The sequence below is a fragment of the Drosophila rhopaloa genome, unplaced genomic scaffold (genome assembly GCF_018152115.1).
Source record: "Drosophila rhopaloa isolate 14029-0021.01 unplaced genomic scaffold, ASM1815211v1 contig_115, whole genome shotgun sequence".
In the NCBI taxonomy this organism is placed as follows: Eukaryota; Metazoa; Arthropoda; class Insecta; order Diptera; family Drosophilidae; genus Drosophila; species Drosophila rhopaloa.
Window position 1 is genome coordinate 7,656,761 of NW_025334990.1, and position 23,436 is coordinate 7,680,196.

Here is a 23,436-nt window from a genome sequence, read left to right on the forward strand (position 1 = left end):
TAAGCAAGAAAAAATATTTAAAAAATCGAAAAACCTTAAATCATTTTTAGATAACGCCTTTTAAATAAGCCAAAGTCTATAGAAAATTTTATTAACTTTTAAATCCATTTTAAACTAAATTTCAGCAAAGATTATTTAATGTAGATATTTTTATACATAAACTGAAAATAAATTGCAGAATTTTAATTTTTTAGACATCATTAGATTTTGCATTATAAAATAAACTTCACTGATCTCGTGATACTTTCCTTTGCAAGAGTAAATAGTCCTAAAATTAAGGGTAAAATTCAAGCAACATTTTCTGACATCGTCATCGCCCGTTCTCGTATCCTGCGTGACTTGGACGTCCTGTTGTCGGAGGGATAAGTGCATTGCGTTGGCCTTCAGCTGGAATTTATGGTGTGGTCACAAATAATGCATAAACCTGGCCAAGTGGCAAGTGCCAGTTGGAGAGCTGGAGCTGAGTTTGGTCTACTTTTTGGTTTGGTTTTGTCTCGATTTTGACTCTGGTTGCGTTTGACTTGGCAGTGATTTTTTGGCATGCGGGAGAGTGCACTTTAATTAAAAATTTTACTCGGGTAAAAAGGCTGGGGTGTGAAGTGTGTTTGAATAGAGTTTCGTATACGCCCTGGTGTGCGGCTTTTAATTGAAGTGCTGCTGGAGTTGAGGCTGCTCTTGTCGCCTGTGTATTTGCATAATGAACTCAATTAAAAGTTGGCCACTTCACACCCACCCTTCGCAGTCGGTATGTACACCCTCTGAGGTTAGACTTAAGCTAATGGCAGGAACTGTTTAACGTGGGGTCTGACTCCTTCCTCCGCCTGTGGGTTCACTCCTTTTTGTCCTTGAGCAGCAGCTGCATTCGCTGGCCCACCAATCCCAGCGGCTTCCGTGGCACCAAATGGCACGTGGATTGCCTGGAATACATTGGTGTTAAATTGGGATTCATTCCTGGTCTGATTCACTTGTCCACTCACTTGTAAATGATTTTCTCACGGTCCGCCCAGGGCCAAGATCGCTCCAGCTTATCCAGTCTGAAAAGCAACTGTTAAGAAAAAAGCATCAGGAGTGATATGAATTTATCTATAACCTTGGAAATAAAAGGGATTTTCTTTTTTACACAAAAATGTTCAATCAAGATTTCATTTGTTCCTATACAAAAATTTTTTTAATAAAAAATCTAACCGCGCTTTTGTTAGATGTTATAAATAAAGTTATACAATCTACGAACTATATGGTTTCTTTTCTTTCTAAGTAATTAACTAAAATACCGAGAAATTTCAAAAGTAAATAAAACGGTTTTTTTTATGCACAATAATTGTTTATGCAAGAATCAATTTTATGTAAAACTTTATATGGATCATTACATAATGATAAATACAAGTATATTTAAAAAACGATAACGTTATATGTTATATTCTATAATCAAACAATTTGTCAGTTTCTTTTATTTCGTAAAAACCAAACCATTGCAAAGACCAAACAAAGGCATAAAAAGTTTTTGGGAAACTTGTTAATATAAATGTCAAAGTGAATCTTAAAGAAATATTTTGTATAATTTTTCTGTGAAAGCATTGAGGATTTGTTGAATTCAATTGAATCCGTGCGGATATCTGACTGGGCTGATTATGATGTGCGATGGCATTACCTTTTGCGTCTGTCCCTCGGCGGAATCCTGAGGCGGTGCCTGCGGTGTGGGCGTGGCTGGGCGCACCTTAGGCGGCTCCGCCTCCAAGAGTGGCTCCCTCTCTTTGAGCTGCTCCTCCTGTGGCACCTCCTTCGCCTGGTGTCCCACTGTCAGTTCGCCCTCGGCCTCGGCATCGTTAATGCGCAGCTTGGGCACGTTGCGGAGATTCCAGGTGTAGGTGGTGTTCAAGAAGTCGCTGTCATCCTCGTCCTCCGTCGAGGAGTAGGTATCCTCGGCTGGTGCCGCTGGCAATTTCATAAAATACACAGCGCTGCCAGACTCTTGCTCACCTTCGGATTCCGTGTCATCACTCGCCTCATTTGCCGGATAATTGGCTTCCGATGCATAATCCGATTCCGGCGTCACATCCTTCAGCAGCTTTGATTGCTTGCCACCTTTGGGGGCATGCCCCGCCTCCTGGCCATCATAGCCATCATCCTCCTGGACCTGCACCAAATCATCCTCGTCACTCTCAGTGTCACCTGCCAGATCCCCGTCCCTCAGCTCGAAGTCAAGGGCATCCTCGTCGTAGGAGAACTTGCGCTGCACATAGGCCTCCTCGTCCTCATCCACCTCCGACTCACTCATCCGGCCAAAGCTCTGCGAGACGGTGGCCAATGTGGAGCACAGGATCTTGGGTATTTCGGCTATGGCCGACAGCTTTCGCTGCATCTCCAGCAGGCGCAACTCGATGGAGCTGGCACGAATGCGTCCTAAATGGAATCCATCAAGGAGCAATTGCATTTCGGGGGTTTTCAGGGGATTTGTTTTTTATTAAAGCAACAAACACTGACACAAAATATCGAAAGTTATGTACACAAAAGTGAGATTATAGTACACTCTGCGCAGAGAAATAATGTCATCTAAATCAAGAATATTATTGTTCAAAGATTGTGTTATTACAACAAAAATACATGATTTATACATGATTTTTAGAGAAATAATTAAAACATATTTTTTTATAATTTAAAGAATATTACTACTCTGCTAATTCTTAAAAACTTTTCTTAATAGCAGCAGAGCAGTAATATTCCATAATAAAAATTAAATCGAGACTCAGTAATCTGGATTTTAGATTAAAGCTACTCTGATAATCTTTAAAATTTATTTTTTATCCATGTGTAAAAACAGAGAAAAAAAGTATTTAAGATTTGAAATTTTAAATTCAATAATGAAACAGATATGAATGTTTAGATTGTAAAATCACAATTTTTCTTTCCCAATATTCTCTATTTCAAACAAACATTTTTTCTCAGTGCGGGGTTAGGGGGTGGCAGCTTCTGCTGCCAAGGATCAAGCCGGTTAGCTGGGAGTTCGGCTCCTCACTTGGCCTTGGAGGCACTGGGCAGGGCCATCAGCATGTTCTCGATGGTGTTGCTGCGAAGCTCCTGGTTATCGCCCACCTCGGCGAAGAAGCGCCGGATGTTCCGGATGATCCGATGGTGGGGCAGCTCCTGGATCGCGGGGGCATTACGCGGGGAACGGAAACACACAGCGGAAAATGGAAAATGGAAAACGGAATGGGTTAAGTTCGATGGCAGAGTTGTTGGCATGCAATCGTGTGGTTGGTTCACCTGCTCCTCCTCGTCGGACGACTCGTCCTCGCTGAGCTCAATGACCACCTCGTTGCCCTCGTCGTCCAGCTCGGTTTTGGTTTTCTTTTTCTTGGGCTTCGGCGGCTCCGGGGGGTCTTGCCACATTATCGGATGCCAACAACGCGAGCCAAGCAGGGGGGTTGGGTGGAAGTCTACAAAAAGATACAAAGCCAAGTGAGTACCAGAACGGGTCTGCACAGAAAAAAATGGCAATCATATCATATCCAGTCTGTGATTGAATTCTTTCTATTAAACAAAGTTCTCCAACATTTAAGATAAATGTCTACGAAAAACGTTTGGTGGGAGGCAACGAAGAAATTTAAGATTATTCATATGTTCTATGTTAACAATAAACTAAATAAGTTAAATATACTTTTTATTTTGCAATCGATAGAGTGATAAAATTGTATAGAGTTAAATTTTAAAGTAAAAATTAATGGAGTCTATCTTGAAATTGAATTGAACTTAATTAGATTTTAGATTTTTCAACGAAAAACAAATCATTTTAGCTAATGTCTCTGTGGGATTGACACACTTTATTTATCTTTTTATGAAACATCTTCGAGAATAGCCAAGTTTATTAAGAAAATAAGCCATTGACTTTATTATTATTTTAAATTTTCGCAATATAAGACAAATCAATACAAATAAACCTGAAACATAATATACCATAATTGACGTTTTTCTGTATGGAGTATTCTCATTTCAAAATGAACAGCTTTAAATAGCTGATTCTTAAAAAAAACCATTAATAAGTAAGACATGTTATATTACAAATTGAAAACGTATAGTTCCATGTCACTTTTTTCTGTGCGGTCGAGGAATGGGGCTGAAGGAGGGGGATTGAAGTGTGCTTGGGGCTCATGCAATTAGAGTTAACAGCAGGCGGCATTAAGTACTCACCACTGGGCGGCGGCAGAGGCTTTGGCACCCGCATCACAATCGACTTCTCCTCTCCGGCCTCGAACTGGCCCATGGGATCGTCCTCCTCCATGCTGCAGGGGGAATGGACGGAAGTGAGAAGTCAGTGGTTTGGCCATTGCATAAGTTAAACGGCCTAAGAGCCACCCAGACGCACCGCGAGCCAAGTGCATCTGGGGCAACCTACTTGCGCAGCAGGAAATGTATCTTCTTGGGCGTCGAGTTGATTTTCTCGTGGGCCTGGGAAAGTGTCAGCTGCGAGGCGTCCTCCTCGTTAATCTCGAGTATGATGTCGCCCAGGCGAATGCCCGCTTTATCGGCCAGGCCGTTTGGGGTCACCTGCAAGGAGCCAAAGATGTCGATTTAAATCGAGAGCGCAGCGTTGCCGAAACCCCGTCGTCTCCTTTCACTTTTCACTTTCCACCGATCAAAGAGCCGCAGAAACCGCACCGTTCGAGTTTCGAGGCGCAATTGAATGGATATCTGCGTACTTTGAGTTTAGGTTCAGAAAATATACGCGATGCGCGAACGACAGATACAGATGACATGTATACGAGATGAGCTAACTGAACGGCTGCTCCCAAAAGAAAAGACCCGACAAATAATGAAAAACAATAAAAACTGAAAGCAAAACAGACATAATGCGGTATTTTTAAATATACCCGTTTCAACTGTGTCTATACCCTGGACAATGGCCTCGTATAATTAAAAATAAATTATTAATTTTGAGTTATTATGATAGTAGTGGATCATCAGCAGTCATTTGATTCAAAGTAATTAATACATACAATATTGGTAATTATGGTTTTAAAGTTTCTTGACCTTGAAAACATATTTGGAACTTAAAAGTGAAAGTGACTTAAATAAATACTTTAACTTTGAAATTGAAAATAATTGAATTATACGGTTTAATAATTTTGTTTTCACTTGGTAACTATTCAAACCCCCAGTTCATTAAACTCTTCAAACGTTGAACCCAAAATGATTTGAATTCAGAAATAAGACAAAGAAAACGAATACTGATATTTTTCTTTAGACTAAACGCAAAACGTCAAAAGTAAAATGTTGCACAAAAGTCGAAAGCCGTACTAATAGTTTTTCCTAATGGTAAAACACTTTGCATACATATGTACACGATACAGTCCGTTTCATTTGTTTAAGTTATTGTTTACAAAGCAATAATAATGATTGATATTGATTTAGTTTTGGAGTAAAAAAAACTCTCATTACTGCTTAATATATAGTTATTATGTGATATGTACAATTTTTTTATTGATATTTTTAGTACATCTATATTTTATTACACCAACTGTAGGCATGTCATATATGAAGAAGAAGTGGAACTCGGCTAACCCAAATATTGTACATTCACTCGAGACTCAAGTGAGCCAAAAAGAGGGACGGGGGAGGCAAAGGCAGACAACTAAAAGACTAGAAAAGCCTTAAAGACTGAGAACTAAAAACAAAAGACGGGGCGCGGCAGGTGCAGATGCCAGAAACAATAAAATGTTCGCTTCTATTTGGCGGCAGCCAATTTGCATTCGATGCGACTTCGTCATAGCATAATTGGAATTCAAATTTGACGTGGGTTGGGCGGTTGTCGTTTTGGCCCGCTACCAAAAATTGGAAACGATGACGAAACCGCAACTGCAGCGGAGGAGTTGCCACAGTAAAACCTCGCTAGGCTATGCCATACTTATTTATAAATCTCGGTTTTTCCAAGAAATATGTTTTTTCTTAAGTTTTATTGGGCGATTGATAAAAGTGGTTCATTGATTAGTTGTCTTGTTTGTGCTTAGTTGTTAAATGCTTGATTTTATTTTATTGTAATTTTTTTTTATTATATTGGTTAAATTCAATATTTTGAACTTCAAATTTACATTTGTGGATGTTTCAAGAACATTTTGGAATTTTAAAACAAGAGAGAACGCTATAGTCGGGTGCCCCGACTATCAAATACCCGTTACTTAGGTAAAGGGAGTGCGAGGGAGATGGAGATAGAAACTTTGATCACGCATAACTTTTTAACGAATGGTCCGATTTGAAAAATTTCTTCTACATTTCGATAGGTATTGATAAACACAATAAAACTGCATTTTTACTTTTCCGAAATATTTAAATTTTTAAAATCGTATATAAGCGATTGTGGGCGTTAAAGGGGGCGTGGCACCATTTTGAAACAAACTTGCGCTGCGTAGGAACTTCTAAAATCTACATGCAAAATGCCAATCTTCTAGCTTTTATAGTTTCCGAGATCTCAGCGTTCATACGGACAGACAGACAGACGGACAGACAGACGGACAGACGGACAGACGGACAGACGGACATGGCTAGATCGACTCGGCTAGTGATCCTGATCAAGAATATATATACTTTATAGGGTCGGAAACGCTTCCTTCTAGCTGTTACATACTTTTGCACGAATACAATATACCCTTTTACTCTACGAGTAACGGGTATAAATAGTAATAATAAATAATTTTAAACCTCAACAAAGTATTGAACATTTCTGCGTTTAATTAAATTGGAAATTCTAAATAACATGGTTATTATATATTTTTTTTGATTGTTTTGCCTTTAAGTATTTTTATAGAATCAGTTGTCTTTTCTAATTTGTAGAAATGCGAAAACACTCTTTAATTTAAAATAATGATATATATGAACTTCAAACTTGTTTATTTATAGTAATTTGTCAATAAGAATTCCAATATTGTATACTTGTTTGCGACTTTAAAACACTATAAATGCTGAAGAAAGATATTGATTTACTAAAACTTAAAAAGCATTGTTAAAAACTGTCAACTAATAATGTCTGTAATGTAATAACCATTTCAAAAGGAGTTTGACTGTGTCAATAAAATGATTTTGTGGGAACCAGATGGTTACGTTCTCAAGCACCAACCACCGCGATTCCAATCACAGTCGCAGCCCAATGGCAACCCCAGTGGTGACCCCAACTCACCTGGAAGACTGTCAGCGGCATGTGGAATTCGGCACCGCCGGTGATGAGGAATCCCCACCTGCTGTCGTCCTTGGTGGCATATGCATCCGAGTCGACGTCGAAGGCGGGATAGCCATCCGTGTCGCCGATGCCGCAGGACATCTTAATAACAGGCGCCTTCGACTTTGTCTCCGGCATGGAGAAGACCAGTCCCAGTGGCTCCGGCATCGCTTTGTTTACCCGTACTCTTGCGAAGAGGCACCGGATCTCTTCCTATCCGCTGGTTTTATTTATAAATTCACGCTCTTGCCGGCGGCACTCTTGATTTTCTATTTTCCTTCTTCTGTTGCTCTTTTCCTGCGAAACTTTTAGTTGCTCTTTTTCCCGATTGCTTGTTGCCGTTCGCCTGTCAAAATTCCGCCCGTGCAAAAATATTTTTTTTCTAGTTTTGCCGGCTTTTTGACACAACCTGAATTTTTGCTTACTTTCCAACTTACTTTTCCACTGAAAGAACTACTTGAATACTTGAACTTTGGCCAATTGTGCGACTTATATAATCAGCAGTCACGCATTGCACAACCCGAATCTTAATAAATCTTAGTCTGCAAAATGCGGAAAACTACGGAAACTCCAAAAATTTCGAACAACCAAGACCGCAACTATGAAAGTTAATTATGGAAAGTGTATTTAACACGTTTTCTTGCCGTTGCTGACTGCTTCTTTTTTTTTGGCTTCTCTTTCACTTCCACACAACTGCACTCGACTTGGGCAACTAAAATAATTTTCGAGAAGTTTTCCTTTGTGGCTGCATCTTTTCCATTTTCCCCATTCTCTCTCTTGCTTTTCTTCTCCCCCTCTTGGTTAGTTTTTCCTTTTTTTAGATAATGTGCCGCCGCAGAATTGTTGCATTCTTTTTGTTGCATTTTCGCCACGTTGAATACTTTATGTTATTCATTGAAAACATTTTTTACTTAAAGGACCTAATGTACAAATAACGAATAGAAGATAGGAATGGAAAAATAATATTCTTAATTTATTTTTTCATGCAATTAACTTTCTTTTCTTTGCACCACTTCCAATAAAACCATTAGTAACAATCAGTAGCGTACAGTAGCAGTCGATTAAGTTAGCTATGAGAATTGTATAGAACAACAACAGATGTTAGTGTAACAATTATATAAAATCAATAGGTAAATCAATAGGTACTTACTTACGAGTAAAGAAAAAATTACGACCAAATTACTGATAAAGTCATAAACAAGAAAATTTGTTTATAAATTATTTTAAAAATATAAATATACCATAAAATCTACATAAAAAGAAAAATGATTTATTAAAGTCGTTGTATTGTTTATTCCTGTAGCCAACTACAAACAAACACATGTCAACTACCAAGTATTAAAGCCAAGTGAACAACTTGAACGTGCCAAGCTCACGAGCAAAGTATTTCGCTTGTCAAATAAATAACAATGGAAAATCAAAATTACATATGAAAGAAATTTCAAGAGAAAGGCCCAAAGAAAAGTCACACACACACACCTGATAAAAAAAATTCGATTAGCCCAGGGAATACTGCATACATGTGTAGGCAGTATGTTGAAGGAATAGTTGCCACAAAAATGTGTTGAATCTGGCCATAAAAGAGTGAGCCAAACGTGTCTTATCAGCCGAGGCAACAACAACCACAACAAATGTGACAGCCACAAGACAGACAAAGGGATAAGGCCGGCAGGAAAATGTGAGAGCAAAGTTTTCAATATCCCAAACTTGGGAACGAGCTTAAAATGCAGATGACACGTATGTATGACAAACAAGACTGTTTAATAAAGGCAAATACAATCTGTGAATATGCGTTGGATTTTTTAAAACAAAATTTGGTGCAAAACAAGATAGTGAAAAAACACTTTAAACAAGTTTAACATACAAAATCGATACCAAAGCCAACATATACAAAATTTATAGATATTTTAATATTTAAATTGAAGTACCAATGAAAACTTACAAGCTATACATAAATACTTTACATTTTATACACTTTAAAAAAACTCTATAAACTCTATATAAAAAAATATTTTTGAATTCTATTTAATTAAATTAACTTTAACAATAATATAATTTTTGTAGAGAGTTTTTTTTATTAAGAATACGATTTATGAAATTTTAACCTAAAGTCGTTTCTATAAATAATAAAAAATTGGCCAGATTTTTTTCTGTTGGGGCTTACACAGCTTACTGGCCAAATGACTTCAGATTAAATTAAATGAATCATGAGTTCTAAGACATACACTAACATCAAACTGACACGTCTTTGTTCTGAGCTTCGGTGACATTGACGGCGCTGTCTTGATAAGGATGGAAAAACTGATAAGTCCGCAGATGACTAATGGGTCAGGGGTAAAAATGCCGGGGGAAAGAAATTTGAAGAGTTGTATTTGTTTTCCATTTCATTTTGTTTTTAAAAGACACATTTATTTTCTATTTTTTTGGGTTGGCTTTAAATAAATTGTGGCTTACAAATCAAACTTGGATACATGTCTGGTATTTTGATTTTACTATTTAAGGTGTCGCCTTCCTCCAATTCGGTTGTATCAGCCAGCGGGCAAATATAGGCAAGGTCGTGTAAGTTCCTATACCTTTCCTGTTCAACTGATCTGCGCCTTCTGGCAGGGATCACCGAGCTCTCCTCCTCCGATGAAGCTCCCCCGTCCTTGAGCTCCTCGACAGAACTACTGGCTTCCTTGGCTAGCTCCTTGTGGACAGTTTCTTCGACACTGCTATCCAAATTCTGCTTCTCGTTGGTGTCCAAGCTTTCAGACAGAGGCTCCAGTTCCACGTCTGAATGGGAAGCCACCTCTTCTGATTCCTCCAGACTTAGGGGCAGAGCCACTGCCGCACTCAGCACAAAGGCCGAGATTAGGAGCAACAACACAGACCGATGCATTGCTTATTTTTGTAATATCCTTTTCAACAATATCTCACTGCCTTCCTTTGCGTGTAACTCGCACTATGACTGACTTTTTCGAACTGTATCTGATCAATCGTACTGGCTGTCCAAGAAACCTCAATAAATTCTTTATCGCCTCAAAGGTGATTATGCGATTATTGACTCAAACATTATTCAGTCTGGCAGATAACAGACAAAAACGGAAATCAATGTCTATATTGCATTGTGATTGAACCTAAAAGACGCCCTTAGTTCCATCAACATGGCACGTAATTGTAAATATTTGTTAATTGTATCATTCAAATTGTAATCATGTGTTAAGCTAATACAATTAGAATGTGTTATTTAATTTAATTTTGGTTTAAAAAATTGTATTATAAAAATTGTATTTAATCTAATAGAACTATATTGAATATTATTGAATTTAATTTTGGTTTCTAAAATTGTATTATACAAATTCAAGTTGGAAAAAAATTCAACAAAATTATTGTCGGAAATTTAAATATATTAGTATTCATAAAGTATTGTTTAAGTACCAAGATTAATGAATAACCTTAAGTTAAGACAGTTTTCAAACTAACGGCTTGAGCTCCTGACCCATAGAAATAGTTGTACTGATAAGGCCTTATATGGGATGTTTTTAAAGTTTCGTTGAAAAGATAAGACATACATAATTGTTTTGCAAATTAAATTTATTTCACTTTTTACGTGCTGGGTGTCTTTATGTATTCACAAAGTTTCATCAATTCTGGATTATCAAATTGCGGTTCTGGCCACTCCAAGCACATTTCCTTAAATTCATGGAAGCTTATCCGATTCCTTCTAAATGGAGGGCATCCATACAATCCCATTGCAACTGCTGCACTTAGCAAGAGGACTGTGATTAGGAGGAAAACCGTTGATCGAAGCATTTTATTAGCTTTAATGCGTAGAAGAACCTCTCCGAATGATGGACTTATTCGAACTGATTATGAACACCAAGCCGCAACAATTTATAATCCCCGACGACACTTATTTCAGCTCAAGGTAATCGAAAAAATATGAACGTTGTACATATATTGTCATGTCAAGAAAGTTGTTTTTTAATTTATACATATTTGTTTTTTTGAATCATGAGTTCGTATTAATGCCATGCGCCCCAACATACAGTACAGAAATTTTTGAGATAATAATTTTTGCGTTTGTAATAATAAATATTTTAGGGTCTAATTGTTCGACCGCAGCATTCACAATTGCTGTGGTTGGAAAACTTTTTAAATTTGTAATTAACCAACTAGGTTAAGAAAAATACTCTTCATAAGCCCGCAAATTGCTTAAGATGGAATAAGTCAAGAGTTATTCGGTAGTTGTGTCTATTTTAGGATTTCATCATGTTTATTGTTAATCATTAAGTGTTAATTTAAGTTGGAAAAACATTCAACAAAATTATTGTCGGAAATTTAAATATATTAGTATTCATAAAGTATTGTTTAAGTATAGTATAGTTTTTAAACTAACGCCTTGATAGAAAAATTAGGACAGATAATGCCTTATATGGGATGTTTTTAAATTTTCGTTGAAAAGATAAGACATATTTAATTGTTTTGTAAATTAAATTTATTACATGTTTATAGAACTGTGTGTGCTTAATAATTCACACATTTCCTTCAAATCTGGGTTATTATGCCGTCCTTGCAACACCGTGCACAATTCGTCTATTCCAGAGACGGTCATCTGAGCCTTCGGAAGTAATCGCTCAGCCACTGCTAAAACTAGCAAAAAGACTGAGATTAGGAAGAAAACTGATGAGCGAAGCATTTTATTAGCTTTAATCCGTAGAAGAACCTCTCTGAATGATGGACTTATTCGAACTGATTATGAACAAGAAGCCGCAACAATTGATAATCCTCCGACGACAATTATTTCAGCTCAAGATAATCGACAAAAAAATATGAACGTTGTACATATATTGTCATGTCAAGAAAGTTGTTTTTTAATTTATACATACACATTTGTTTTTTTCAATGTGTTCATGTGTTCACATTAATGCCATGCGCCCCAACCTACAGTACAGAAATTTTTGAGTTAACAATTTCTGCCATTGTAATAGTAAATATTTTAGGGTCTAATTGTTATTAGTATTCATAAAGTATTGTTTAAGTACCGATATTAATGACTTACCTTAAATTAAGAAAGTTTTTAAACTAACGCCTTGATAGAAATAATAGGACTGATCAAGCCTTATATGGGATGTTTTTAAATTTTCGTTGAAAAGATAAGACTTATTTACTTGTTTTGTAAATTAAATGTATTACATGTTTATAGAACTGCGTGTGCTTAATAATTCACAAATTTCCTTTAAATATGGGTTATAATGCCGACCTTGCAGCCCCGGGCACAATTCGCCTATTTCAGAGACGGTCATCATATCCTTCGGAAGTAATCGCTCAGCAACTGCTAAAACTAGCAAAAAGACTGAGATTAGGAAGAAAACTGTCGAGCGAAGCATTTTATTAGCTTTAATGCGTAGAAGAACCTCTCTGAATGATGGACTTATTCGAACTGATTATGAACACGAAGCCGCAACAATTTATAATACCCCGACGACACTTATTTCAGCTCAAGATAATCTAAAAAAATATTAACGTTGTACATATATTGTCATCTCAAGAAAGTTGTTTTTTAATTTATACATATTTGTTTTTTTGCATCATGTGTTCACATTAATGCCATGCGCCCCAACCTACAGTACAGAAATTATTAAGTAGCTGTGTCTATTTAAGGTTTTCATCATGTTTATTGTTAATCATTAGGTGTTATAGAAATCATTCGGCGTAGGTGGCCTCATTGGCCTCATTGGCCTCATTAACCTCATTGGCCTCCTTGACGCTGACAACATCCGAGACCTCACAGCCCTGGGCATAGTCCTCGATGCTGGTGTTTTCCAAAGTCTCATCCAGCTCCTTCTCGGCCTGGTCATCCAGTTCCGGCTCATCGCTGGATTTCTGCTCCGTCAACTGGTCGTCTGCGTTAACCTCACGCCTTCTTCTAGATAAAATTTCCCGTCGTTTTCTGGCAGGAATCTCGGTGGTGGTTGTTGACTTCTCCTCGGAAGAGGAATCCCCGGAGCTATTCGCCTTGTCCTTAGCCTTGTCCTTGTGCTCCTCGGAGGAGCTGCTGGCGTCCTTGGCAGACCGCTTCTTGATGTGGTTTCCGGTGCTGATGTCCAGGTCCTGCAGCTCCTCGCTGTCCGCGCCACCCGGCAGCACTTCGTCCAGCCAGTCATCCTCGGCCTTCTCCACACTCGCGGGCATCGCCATTGCCGCACACAACAGAAGGGACGAAACTAGCAGGAGCAACACCGATCGCTGCATCGTTCTAGTATCCTTGTTGTATCCTTGTTAGCTTTATATATTTCTGTGATCCTCTAGGCACACTTTGCGCCAAGACTGACTATTCCAAACTGAATCTAACCGGCGGCAAAGAAATCCAGGAAACCTTAAATAAAATTATTATGCGCGTGGACTGCGATTTTGTGATTACGGGCGCAAATATAATTAAAGCTTCAATCAAATGCTGTATAAACGTACATTTGGCATATAGATTGCACATAACACTCTCTCTCGGTTTCCGCAGCGCTGCGCAATTTCCGAGTTTGTGCCAATTGCGAGTTCAGCATTCCAGACTTGACTTGCATAATTCATGTCAACAAATTGAGAGGCTGTGGGAAGCGATGCACTATTGAGCCGCCCAAGCAAAGCAGGCTGATAAGCCCGCGGATCACCAAAGATCAGATCCGACGCGCAATTCGTAATTATTGAGGCTTTCCAAAAACAAGCGCAAAAATGTTTAAGTGTGCGCGCACGTTGCACAGTAAAAAAAAACCCATGACTAGACTCATTAATAAGTATATATGTACTTTCAGAGTCAGGAAGAATAGAAAAGAAATTGTAAATATATTTTTAACATAAATAAAATACACTAAAAAAAACCATTTAAGTTCGAATTATTTGAAAATTTAAATTTTATGTGGCATCAAGATGCCAACCATTTATAGGCTTTTGAAGTGTAACTTCAGTTTTGAGAAATCAAACTATATTTTAATTGGTTTGGATGGTAACATTTAAAAACAAAAATGTAACTTTAGTTTACAGTGTTGCACTGCCTTAGCAAGTATGTTTAACAATTTATTGGTGATAACAGTTCTGTTTTAGCTTTATGGTTTTAATAAACAAAACACAAACAATGATTTTAATCAGTAAACAGTTAGTCATTTTGTTATTTAGAAATATATTTAGTTGTTTCAACGAATCAATAAAAATACTGATTACGAAAATATATTAAATGCACAAGTTAAAAACAAGACAGGAAGCTAACTTCTGACAGTTTATATGCCCTTACATGTAGCTCTAACATCCAGTAAAGAAGCAAACATATACTCTTAGCTCTTAAAAAAATTGTATATTATATTTTTCGATTTCGATTTCCGGCCAGATTCGACTTAAACACTAACTGCAATAGAAAGAAGAGTTTTTCCAAAGTTATGACTTGTAGTTAATAGTTTATAGCTTTAAAACTGGGGACTGGTTTGCTTAGAAACGGACAAAATCAACTCGCCTGATGATGTTGATCAATACTATATATATATACATTTATAATATATATATTTATAATTTAATATAATATATACATTTATTTCAGTGACTGAAATTAGAATACCCTCTGCAAAAGTATAAATATGAATTATTCTATAAAACGACTATAAGTATATAGACTTTTATGCCTATATGTTAAAAACCAATCAAGTTATGTCGACTTTGATAACAATGTTCCGATTATTCCTAGGGCAGCTTATTATATAGTCGTCTGATTTTTGAAAATGAAGTGCGAATATCTGAATTTCCATTAGGAAAGCACCAACTTTATTCCATAATATCTTAAGTGACACAGTTTTTGCGGCTGCTTATCTCGCTGTGCATAGAAACACTCGTAAATTACAATTTTACTAGGCGGAACGTGGCAGCGTAATTGAAGCGTAGTTGGAAGGGAAAGTCAAGTTCAAGATTTTTCTTAAGTATCCGGCAGATACTGTAGCCGCCTGAGCCGAAAATGCCACTTAATGCAGACAAACAGAGGAGCAAAAAAGGATTCATGAAAAAGTTTCTGACGGAATGATAAATAGGAAAAGGATTCCCCTGGTTTCGTTCAAGACGTGAGGTGACTTGGAATTAAGACCTCTTGGAAGCCACATGTGCCCACTGACGAATGTCCAGGAGCAATTATTGTGTCGCCGGTATTTACCCAGCTATTAAAGGTCCATCAGAAGTTTGGCTATCATTCACCTGAAGGCGTGGCAATGGCTTAAACGGCTTCGAAAACAAATTTATTTAACAGCCATCAAAGGGGATTGGCCCATTGCGCCTGTCATAAAAAAGTTCCTTGGCCTCCACGTCGGATACGGCTTATTGAATATGATTCCCAGATGTCCTCCGAACATCAAAGGCAACCGGCGGGTTTGGGGAATAAAGTCGCAGGCTCATGCATAATTTAAAACCATTTGGCATTTTGCTGAATCAATTTCCACGCCAGAAAGACAATCAAACGGAAAGTATTAAGACCTGAAATCCATTCCAAGTGCTGCAGTGCTTCCTATGCAAATTACAATCTCCAGCACTGCAGCATTTTTATGTAAATCGCCCAGCACCTGGTGCTGCCCAAAAAGCGCGGCTGGATGAAGTGAATTAAAGCACCAACATTTTGTCATATTTATTAAAAATTTATCAATGTCATAAAGTTTACCGCACTCGAACAGAATAAAAAAAGCACACGCACACAATGGGAAACGATCAATCAACTTTAAAGCCGTCGCAAGATTTACTTAGGACCTCCAATTGGACCCCAGATGGTGCTAAAAATCGGAGCTTTAAATCAAGCTAAGCTCGCTCGTAAATTTAAATTTTAAGGACAAGGACCTTAACAAAAATACTGCAAAATATTGAAATATTTATTTATTTATTTACAAACTGTAAGCTTAAAGTTCTAAACTAATGTTACATCGGGGGCTAGCGGCCATAGCTACTATGGCTTTCGACCGACTTTATTTTGTTTAAATATTGTTTTTCATTGTTTTAAGATTTATATTAGCTTAATTAGGGTTTAACTTCATGAATCTTGAATTTTGTATATTTTTTATATGTATACATAAAGTGCGGGGGTCAAAAGTAATTTTCAACCCTTAACAAGCTCAGATATTGGAATTTATTTTAATTTTTTTTTACATTTATACTTCATAACTTGTGCAAGTACCTACAATTTGACTTTTTTTGAAATCTGTTTTGATTAATTTTTTTCCCTTTTAAGTAAATATGATAGAAAAAAGTTGAATACACTTTATGTTTTGTTCAACCTTTTCTATTTTTAAGATTGGCTATTTAATATCAAACAAACAAGAAACGCTACCTTTTATTGAAAGCCTAAAAGTATGCAACTATATTTATAAGCACTTTTTAAGCAACTTTTAGTGCGAAAAAAAATTGATAATAGATTTTCTATTTAAAAGATGAATAAGATAAGGCCAAATAATACAGTTATGTTAATAAAAATAAAAACAAACATAACCTTTTAGTTTTTATTATTAAAAGCATTTTGAGTTAGTTGTCACAATTAAAAGCAACCTGAAAACACACAAAACACTCTTACGCACAAACACATAAAATGCACACAAAACCATACAAAAAAAAAACACCAAAAAAAACTAAAAAAAAAATAATTAAAGAATAAAAAGTAATATAATAAATAAACCGACAAATTCCCATAATGGCTGAAGATGCAGAGTCCACAGCTGAAGTTGTGAAAGTGGTCGAGGCCACCGAGGCATTGACAGATCCCCCCGTGGTCCTGCCTCCCGAACCCATGGTCGGGCCGGAGGAGATCCCCAAGCCGGAGGAGATCTCAAAACCAGAGGAGATCTCAAAGCCGGAGGAGATCCCCAAGCTGGAGGAGGCCATCCAACCCAAGGCCAGTGAAGCCATTATCCACGTGGAACCCCAACCATCGACCGTATTGGAGCCTTGGCAGGAGGGCCAGGAAATAGGCACCACCGAACACTCAGCTGACCTAGAAGTGGAGAACACGGAAGCCACAGAAGATCTATCGCCAGAGGAAAATAAGGAGAGGATAAAAAGGGAGCGAAAGGAGCGCATAAAGAATTTGGTCACCACTCGATTCACACTCTCGGAAATCCAGGTACCACCAATTAATTTCGAAGAGGAAGATGCCGACGAGATGAGGGATAAACTGGAGGAGGAGGATGAGAGACTAGATGAGCCTGACGATGTCGTGGTGAGCTTTGATGAACCCACCACCGACGATCTGGAGTTCGAGTCGAACGATGACTCCGACGAGTCGGTACAGGATCTACTCACGAAATTCAAGCCCCAAAAAATGGTGGACATATTTCCGCCAGAAGCCTACTCAAGCGCACCCGTTGATAGAACCATATTCTACAAGGATCCAAAGTATGAGGATTGGGAGGATACGATGAGCTTGGCCGGCATGAGCTTGGCCGGCATGAGCTTGGCCGCCATGAGCGTTATATCGACAAGAACCTTAAAACCGACAGATCCCGATTCCGTTCAGCTAAAGACCAACTTCCTGAGGGATTTCGATGTGCCCAGTCTGTCGGACATATCGGAGGAGCACGTTGTGTCGTCGCAGTTGTCTAAAGTCAAGTCCACGACAAACAGCTTGAAGGATCTGGGCTTTTTCGCCGATCCTACGTCTAATTATAGCTCCAGTTCCAGCTCGGAATCCGGATCGCTTGGGGATTTGGACAACGAGCAGCAGGAGGAGGAGGAGGCGGCTGTCGATCAGGATGACTCCTCCGTTATCTCCGACATACCCGATTTCGCGGAACTTCCACCCGCGGCTGACCACCAAAAAAAGGGCGTTACAATGGATGATTTCAATGCCATGGCAACGGTTGGATTCACGGATGTCTTGGAAATAGAAGATCCATCTCTTGCCATCGCCCGCGAGATGAGGTATGTGATCCCGGAAATGCTGCACGATCTTATTGAGGAGGCGGCCAGCAAATCGGAGTTCATGAACGAGGACAATGCACTTCGGGCGAAATTGGACAAGAAGAAGCTGATGGATGAGCTGCTGAAAATCACCGATCAATATATGTATGAGAAGTTCACCAACGAGATGGTGGGCAACCGCCTCGTTGATTATCACAAGCGCAGCCGCAACATCCGGGTATTCCAGCCCCTCTCGCCGGAAAACGAGAAGCGCTTCTCCGCCCGCTACATGAGTGCCCTGGCCCTGCTCGACAGCCTCAAGAATCGGGTGGATAAGGCCAAGCACAAGTACGCCATCCAGATGAACAGCGTGATCCTGGACCTGCACTCCGCCCAGAGCGTCGCCTCCATCACGGAGGAGCGCCTGGAGGACACGTTCCGGCACTACCTGGTCCGGCCGGACTCGGAAATCCTGCGACGCCTCGTCGATCGCGAGCTGCGGCTCATGGCCACCAAACGGAACGAGATCAGCGACACGCGGCTGTTCCTGATCACCAGAAAACACACCTTGGGTCACATATTGGGAGTAAGTAAGAATGTTTCAATAGAACGGTTTTTTCATTTTAAATATTCTTTACAAATTTTAAAATTAATAATAAGGTTGCCTAAACTTTATTTTAAGATGGTATAAACCGAAACCGATCCCGATTTGGTTATAATCCCTGCCAAAAGGGAAATAATGTAAACAAATATTTAAGATACCTTTTTTCCGGTCTGCCAATCAAGTCTATTTAAGAAAGATTAATATTTTAGACCGTGAATTCTACAGCAGATAATAATTTCAGATGTTTGTTATCTATATTATTTTAAATAAGCCCCAACTTTTCTTTCTCGTCCCTAGAAAATCACACAACTGGAAACGCTGAGCGACACCTTGAGCATAAGGGACTTTATAGCGGTGCAAAATGAAGTGTTTGCTTTACAGAAGAAAATCGAAGGTATGTTCTTGTTAATTCCTCACCAAGAACATTAGGTCACTCCTGTTTCGCCTTAGAACGGAACTTCGAACTGAGGAGGATGCGCACCCAGTACCTGATGGACGTGCATCTCATCCGGCACAACAGGGAGAAGGCTCTGGCCCTGGCTGAGAAGTTTGACCTGCAGAAGACCCTGCTGAAGAACGCCATCGATAAGCAGCGCATCCTGCGGAGCCAACTCTACGACGTGAAACTGGAGCGCACCAAGATGCGGCAGCAGTCCAGGGAACTGACCTTCCAGGGCGGCATCCTGGCGATGCCATCGCTGATGTACGACTTCGACCAAACCGTGCTCCGTCTGAAGGAGAAACAGGACACCGTGTCCAAGCTCAAGGAGACCATGAAGGCACTCTCACGTCGTATCAGCCAAGCAGAGGGTAGAAGTATATAGAAAGTGTTTACATCTGTGGAATTCAATAAAGTCTATGATCTATCAAAATGACTTATCAATGGCTATCATTATTATGTGTACGAATTTTTAGATAAAATAGGGGAATGACTTTCAAATATCTATTATTTTAAGCAGGATCTTTGTTTTTAACTTTAAATTCTTATAAATAGAGAAATCTTTAAAAAAATATGCTGGTTTTTAAGATTATAAGATGATTTTACATTATTAAGAAAATTAAAATTATCAGGAGAACATGTCCAAATATTAAAAACATAGTTCCACATTTAGAATAATATATATTCTCCCATAAACTTATAAAATATTTACCTTTGATGAATTTTACAAAAATTCAGACTGGTTCTATCTATCGACTTTCTTGAAAATCTAAAGGAAAGTTTTAAGCTGCAACATTTTAAACTCTTTCACAGTTGAGAACCTACTTTTAGTTTACCATGAGGACGAGAAAACAAGCATTAATTTGAATAAGCATTAGATGCTCCCTGAAAAGGCTGTCAATCAATGGGGTTATGCCTCACTCACAAAACATATGTACACAAGTACACACACAACTCAATACAATAAAAAACAAAAACACTGAAAAATATTTTTAAAAAATACAAAAAAGTGGTATTAACCCCTAAAAAGTATAAAATAAGAAAGAAAAAACCACACTTTTCAGCTGTTTGATTGTGTCTTAGGCCAGCATTATGGAAACTGAAACAAGTGCAGAGATTCAGGATGAAATCTTGCAGGAGATTGTCGATCGCGAAACACTTGTAACTGAAGCCATTCCCCCAACTTCTCCGGGAGATGAAGCATCCGTTCACGACAATGTTTCCACCCAATCCTCGCAGACCAGTGAAATGCTGGTGAAAAGCGTTGAGAAGGAGGAAAGATTGCAGATGCTGAGGGAAGTTAATGAGCGTCTAAAGGAGCGTGAAAAGGAGGAACAGGAAATCAATGAAATTGCAGAGCACGAACGACAGATCCTGGAGAAAGAAAAAAGAAAAAGGTCGCTGGCCAACTTTCAAAGGCAACAGTCCAGATTTGAAAAGGAGGAAGAGGAGGAGCAATTGTTGTGGAACAAACTCGATAATGACGTCGGCAGTGATCACGAAAGAATAGACCGCCACTCGGACTTGGCCGCCTTCACAACGTCTTTGAACACAGCGGATGATGAAGTCGAAGACTCAAACGCTCCAATCGAATCCTCCTCAGAAACGGAACCAGAAGTCCTGGAGACCGGAAAAAAACGGAGCATCAACCCCATGCAGACGGTGGTCAAAACACTGATGCTGGTGCCCAATCTTTCCGATATTTCGCTGCAAAAAGAGTCGGAGTTTGACCTGAAGACTGCGAGGTCTCAAAAATCAGTCAGGTCACGGAGATTGAGCGTAGGTGATGCTGATAAGAGCTTTGATTCCGAATCTTTTGAGGGTGAGACAGGAGAATCGCACAACGATGCCCAGACTGTCATAGAAGATAGATCAAGCAGTTCTAAATCACTTCGAGAGTCGATGTCCGACGGTATAATACCGGATGTTCCATTGCCTGAACCCAAGAAACCGGAAACCAAAAAGTACATGGACTTCGAAGACTTCCTAGTTGACATGCAGGAAGACATTCCAGAGCTCGAAGTCGATGAGAATGAAGAACTTCAGATTTTAAAGACGCAGAAGATTGTTTCCGATTTCATCACCCACTTGATTCAAAATGTGATCACAGCTGAGCGACGGGACGAGGAGTACATCCGGAAGAGACTGGACAAGGAGAAGCTGCTCGCCGCCCTGCAGAGTATCGTCCATGACCACATCCTGGTGAAAGATAGTCACAGGCAGCTGCAGGAACGGGTCGTAGATTACTACCGCCGCATGAAGAACAAGCGACCTTTTGCCGAGTTGCCCCAGGCGGAGGAGATGATATACTGCACCCGCCACGATCATGCTCTGGCCTATCTGTCCTTCGGACTGGAGCGCGTGGCCAAGGCCAAGGAGAAATTTTGCCTTCTGTCGACCAAGGCGACGTTGGACCTCAACCACGCCATGCAGATCGCCGTCAGCACGGAGGAGCATCTGGAGCAGGCGGTGCGGCGTCTCCTGGTCCGTCCGGATGCCGAGACCGACTTCCTCAAGCGTTTCGTTGCCCGCGAGCTGCGGCTGATGGCCGACTTCCGGAACCAAATCAGCTACACCCGACTACTGCTCATCTCACAGAAACACACATTGGGCCGTATAACGGAGGTAGGTATCCGGCAGTCGCTGCTTAAGTAATTTTGTATTTGGTTGAAAGAGAATGTAGCTTACATCTTTTTGATTCAATGTTTTCTGTCCGCTACTTTGTCCGATACTTTGTCCGATACTTTGTCCGATACTTTGTCCGATACTTTGTCCGATACTTTGTTCGATACTTTGTCCGATACTTTGTCCGCTACTTTGTCTTCTACTTTGTTTGATACTTTGTCCGCTACTTTGTCCTCATATTTTGTCCGCTGCTGTGTCCGTATTTATCGGCAAACTTCCGTCAGTTTTTTTAATCAGGTGAACCATCCTTTTATCTGCCCCTATTCGCATTCGTCAGCTTATCTATTTCTTAGTATACCTCAATCTAGGAATCTAAATTAAAAACCTAAAATTCTTCCCTTAGAAAATCAAAGAAATAGAGGTGGTTTGCGATGGCGTAAGCATGAAAGACTTTATAATGACACAAACCAAAGTGTTCGGACTAGAAAAGAAGATTGAAGGTTTGTCATGTTGAATACTCATTCCTCCATTCAACCAATATATTTATTTTTAAACCCATTTAGAGCGAAACCTGGAACTGAGCAAGCAGCGCAGCCAATACCACACGGACTTGCACCTGACCAAGCATCATCGTGAGAAGACGCTTGGGCTGAAAAGTAGAATAGCAGAACTCAAGGTTCAACTAATAGAGAAGAACAATATTAAAAATGAAGTGAAGAAAGAGCTTTGTCGGGCAAAACTGGAGCACAAAAAGATCAGGGGTCGGATAAATGAGTTGAACTACCAGGGTGGAATCCTGGCGACGCCAGCACTGATGTACGACTATGATCGAACTGTGGCATATATTCGGGAAAAGGAAAAAAGCGTCGCCAGTTTAAAGGAAACCCTGAAATCAATTGATAGTCACCTTCAAAGTCTTTTGCCTCATCCAACGAAAAGTCTATTATTTCTACATGGTTCCTAACGGTTTTAAGCTAAATACATTTTCCACAAGAATATTTTTTAACGTTTGTCATTTCTTAATACTATAAGCAACAGGTTTAATTGGGTAGGAACAAAATTCAATGCTTCCTACTCAGAAGTTTATGCATCAATAATAACCCTGAATCGGTACAGAAAATCTTTTAATGGACCATTATAAAAATATATATCCCCCATGTTTTCAGTGTCAAGTTTGTTATTTATTTGCCTGCTTTTATTTTCTCCTACTATATGTTGAGCAAAAAGAAACCAAGGGGAAATATCGTTTAGCTGTTCTCATTAATATTTCATGCAATTGTTGGAAAATTTGAAATTCTAAAAATAAGAACTCGGAATTTGGCACGCTTTGTTCTTAATCATCTTTCTTCAGCACGAACTTAGTACGCTTCAATTAGCCACTACTAATGAAGGGAATATTTCATTTGAGGACTGCAAATATGAAATAGTTGCTAAAAATAAATCTATAAAAATATTGATTTTATATTAAATTTTTTTCCGAATTATAATCTCAAAGAATTTTCGAGATTCTTTCATATAATAGCTTTTTTTTTAGGGGATAACAAGCAGTAAGCAATCAATGGATCCCAGAGACAGACTATAATAAATTAAGAAAACAAAAAAAGTGAAGGCGTGAAATAAATTATAAAGAGCTGTCTGGCTTTTCTTATTTTTGGCACCATCATAGTTGCACCTGCAATA

The 23,436-nt window shown here is 38.9% G+C and overlaps 5 protein-coding genes across 8 annotated transcripts; 2 read left to right on the top strand and 3 right to left on the bottom strand.

Moving 5' to 3' along the window:
- Positions 1–65: 65 nt before the first annotated feature.
- Positions 66–7,932, bottom strand: LOC108051334. 4 transcript variants are annotated; one of them, XM_017133417.2, is made up of 6 exons: positions 7,166–7,932; positions 4,391–4,542; positions 4,186–4,277; positions 1,649–2,400; positions 978–1,045; positions 66–917 (listed from the first exon to the last, which is right to left on the bottom strand). In XM_017133417.2, the coding sequence occupies exons 1-6, from the start codon at positions 7,370–7,372 to the stop codon at positions 830–832; spliced, it is 1,359 nt and encodes a 452-aa protein (XP_016988906.1). In that variant the 5' UTR covers positions 7,373–7,932; the 3' UTR covers positions 66–829. The 4 variants fall into 4 exon arrangements, with proteins under 4 accessions (XP_016988906.1, XP_016988902.1, XP_016988903.1 ...); XM_017133413.2 differs by lacking the exons at positions 66–917; positions 978–1,045; positions 1,649–2,400 and adding exons at positions 2,440–3,141; positions 3,262–3,434 and having other exon boundaries at positions 7,166–7,550; positions 7,642–7,923; XM_017133414.2 differs by lacking the exons at positions 66–917; positions 978–1,045; positions 1,649–2,400 and adding exons at positions 2,440–3,141; positions 3,262–3,434 and having other exon boundaries at positions 7,166–7,550; positions 7,630–7,923.
- Positions 7,933–9,575: 1,643 nt separating this feature from the next.
- LOC108051309 lies at positions 9,576–10,176 on the bottom strand. Its single transcript, XM_017133367.2, has one exon. The coding sequence runs from the start codon at positions 10,083–10,085 to the stop codon at positions 9,639–9,641; it is 447 nt and encodes a 148-aa protein (XP_016988856.2). The 5' UTR covers positions 10,086–10,176; the 3' UTR covers positions 9,576–9,638.
- A 2,668-nt stretch (positions 10,177–12,844) lies between these two features.
- LOC108051340 lies at positions 12,845–13,542 on the bottom strand. The gene has a single exon (XM_017133429.2). It carries the CDS (start codon positions 13,439–13,441, stop codon positions 12,893–12,895), a length of 549 nt encoding a protein of 182 aa, XP_016988918.2. The 5' UTR covers positions 13,442–13,542; the 3' UTR covers positions 12,845–12,892.
- Positions 13,543–16,760: 3,218 nt separating this feature from the next.
- LOC108051307 lies at positions 16,761–19,567 on the top strand. Its single transcript, XM_017133365.2, has 3 exons — positions 16,761–18,674; positions 18,990–19,086; positions 19,143–19,567. The coding sequence occupies exons 1-3, from the start codon at positions 16,884–16,886 to the stop codon at positions 19,514–19,516; spliced, it is 2,262 nt and encodes a 753-aa protein (XP_016988854.2). The 5' UTR covers positions 16,761–16,883; the 3' UTR covers positions 19,517–19,567.
- A 487-nt stretch (positions 19,568–20,054) lies between these two features.
- Positions 20,055–22,754, top strand: LOC108051306. Its single transcript, XM_017133363.2, has 3 exons — positions 20,055–21,756; positions 22,160–22,256; positions 22,320–22,754. Exons 1-3 carry the CDS (start codon positions 20,224–20,226, stop codon positions 22,718–22,720), a joined length of 2,031 nt encoding a protein of 676 aa, XP_016988852.2. The 5' UTR covers positions 20,055–20,223; the 3' UTR covers positions 22,721–22,754.
- The last annotated feature ends 682 nt before the right edge of the window (positions 22,755–23,436 follow it).

Excerpts from the sequence above, each read along its gene's own strand:
- LOC108051334 (XM_017133417.2), bottom strand. The coding sequence starts at position 7,372 with ATGCCGGAGCCACTGGGACTGGTCTTCTCCATGCCGGAGACAAAGTCG. Across the intron at positions 4,543-7,165 it reads TGCCGCTGACAGTCTTCCAG|GTGACCCCAAACGGCCTGGC; the intron begins GTGAGTTGGGGT and ends GGCTCCTTGCAG. Across the intron at positions 4,278-4,390 it reads ATACATTTCCTGCTGCGCAA|CATGGAGGAGGACGATCCCA; the intron begins GTAGGTTGCCCC and ends TTCCCCCTGCAG.
- LOC108051309 (XM_017133367.2), bottom strand. The coding sequence starts at position 10,085 with ATGCATCGGTCTGTGTTGTTGCTCCTAATCTCGGCCTTTGTGCTGAGT.
- LOC108051340 (XM_017133429.2), bottom strand. The coding sequence starts at position 13,441 with ATGCAGCGATCGGTGTTGCTCCTGCTAGTTTCGTCCCTTCTGTTGTGT.
- LOC108051307 (XM_017133365.2), top strand. The coding sequence starts at position 16,884 with ATGGCTGAAGATGCAGAGTCCACAGCTGAAGTTGTGAAAGTGGTCGAG. Across the intron at positions 18,675-18,989 it reads CCTTGGGTCACATATTGGGA|AAAATCACACAACTGGAAAC; the intron begins GTAAGTAAGAAT and ends TCTCGTCCCTAG. Across the intron at positions 19,087-19,142 it reads TTTACAGAAGAAAATCGAAG|AACGGAACTTCGAACTGAGG; the intron begins GTATGTTCTTGT and ends GTTTCGCCTTAG.
- LOC108051306 (XM_017133363.2), top strand. The coding sequence starts at position 20,224 with ATGGAAACTGAAACAAGTGCAGAGATTCAGGATGAAATCTTGCAGGAG. Across the intron at positions 21,757-22,159 it reads CATTGGGCCGTATAACGGAG|AAAATCAAAGAAATAGAGGT; the intron begins GTAGGTATCCGG and ends TTCTTCCCTTAG. Across the intron at positions 22,257-22,319 it reads ACTAGAAAAGAAGATTGAAG|AGCGAAACCTGGAACTGAGC; the intron begins GTTTGTCATGTT and ends AAACCCATTTAG.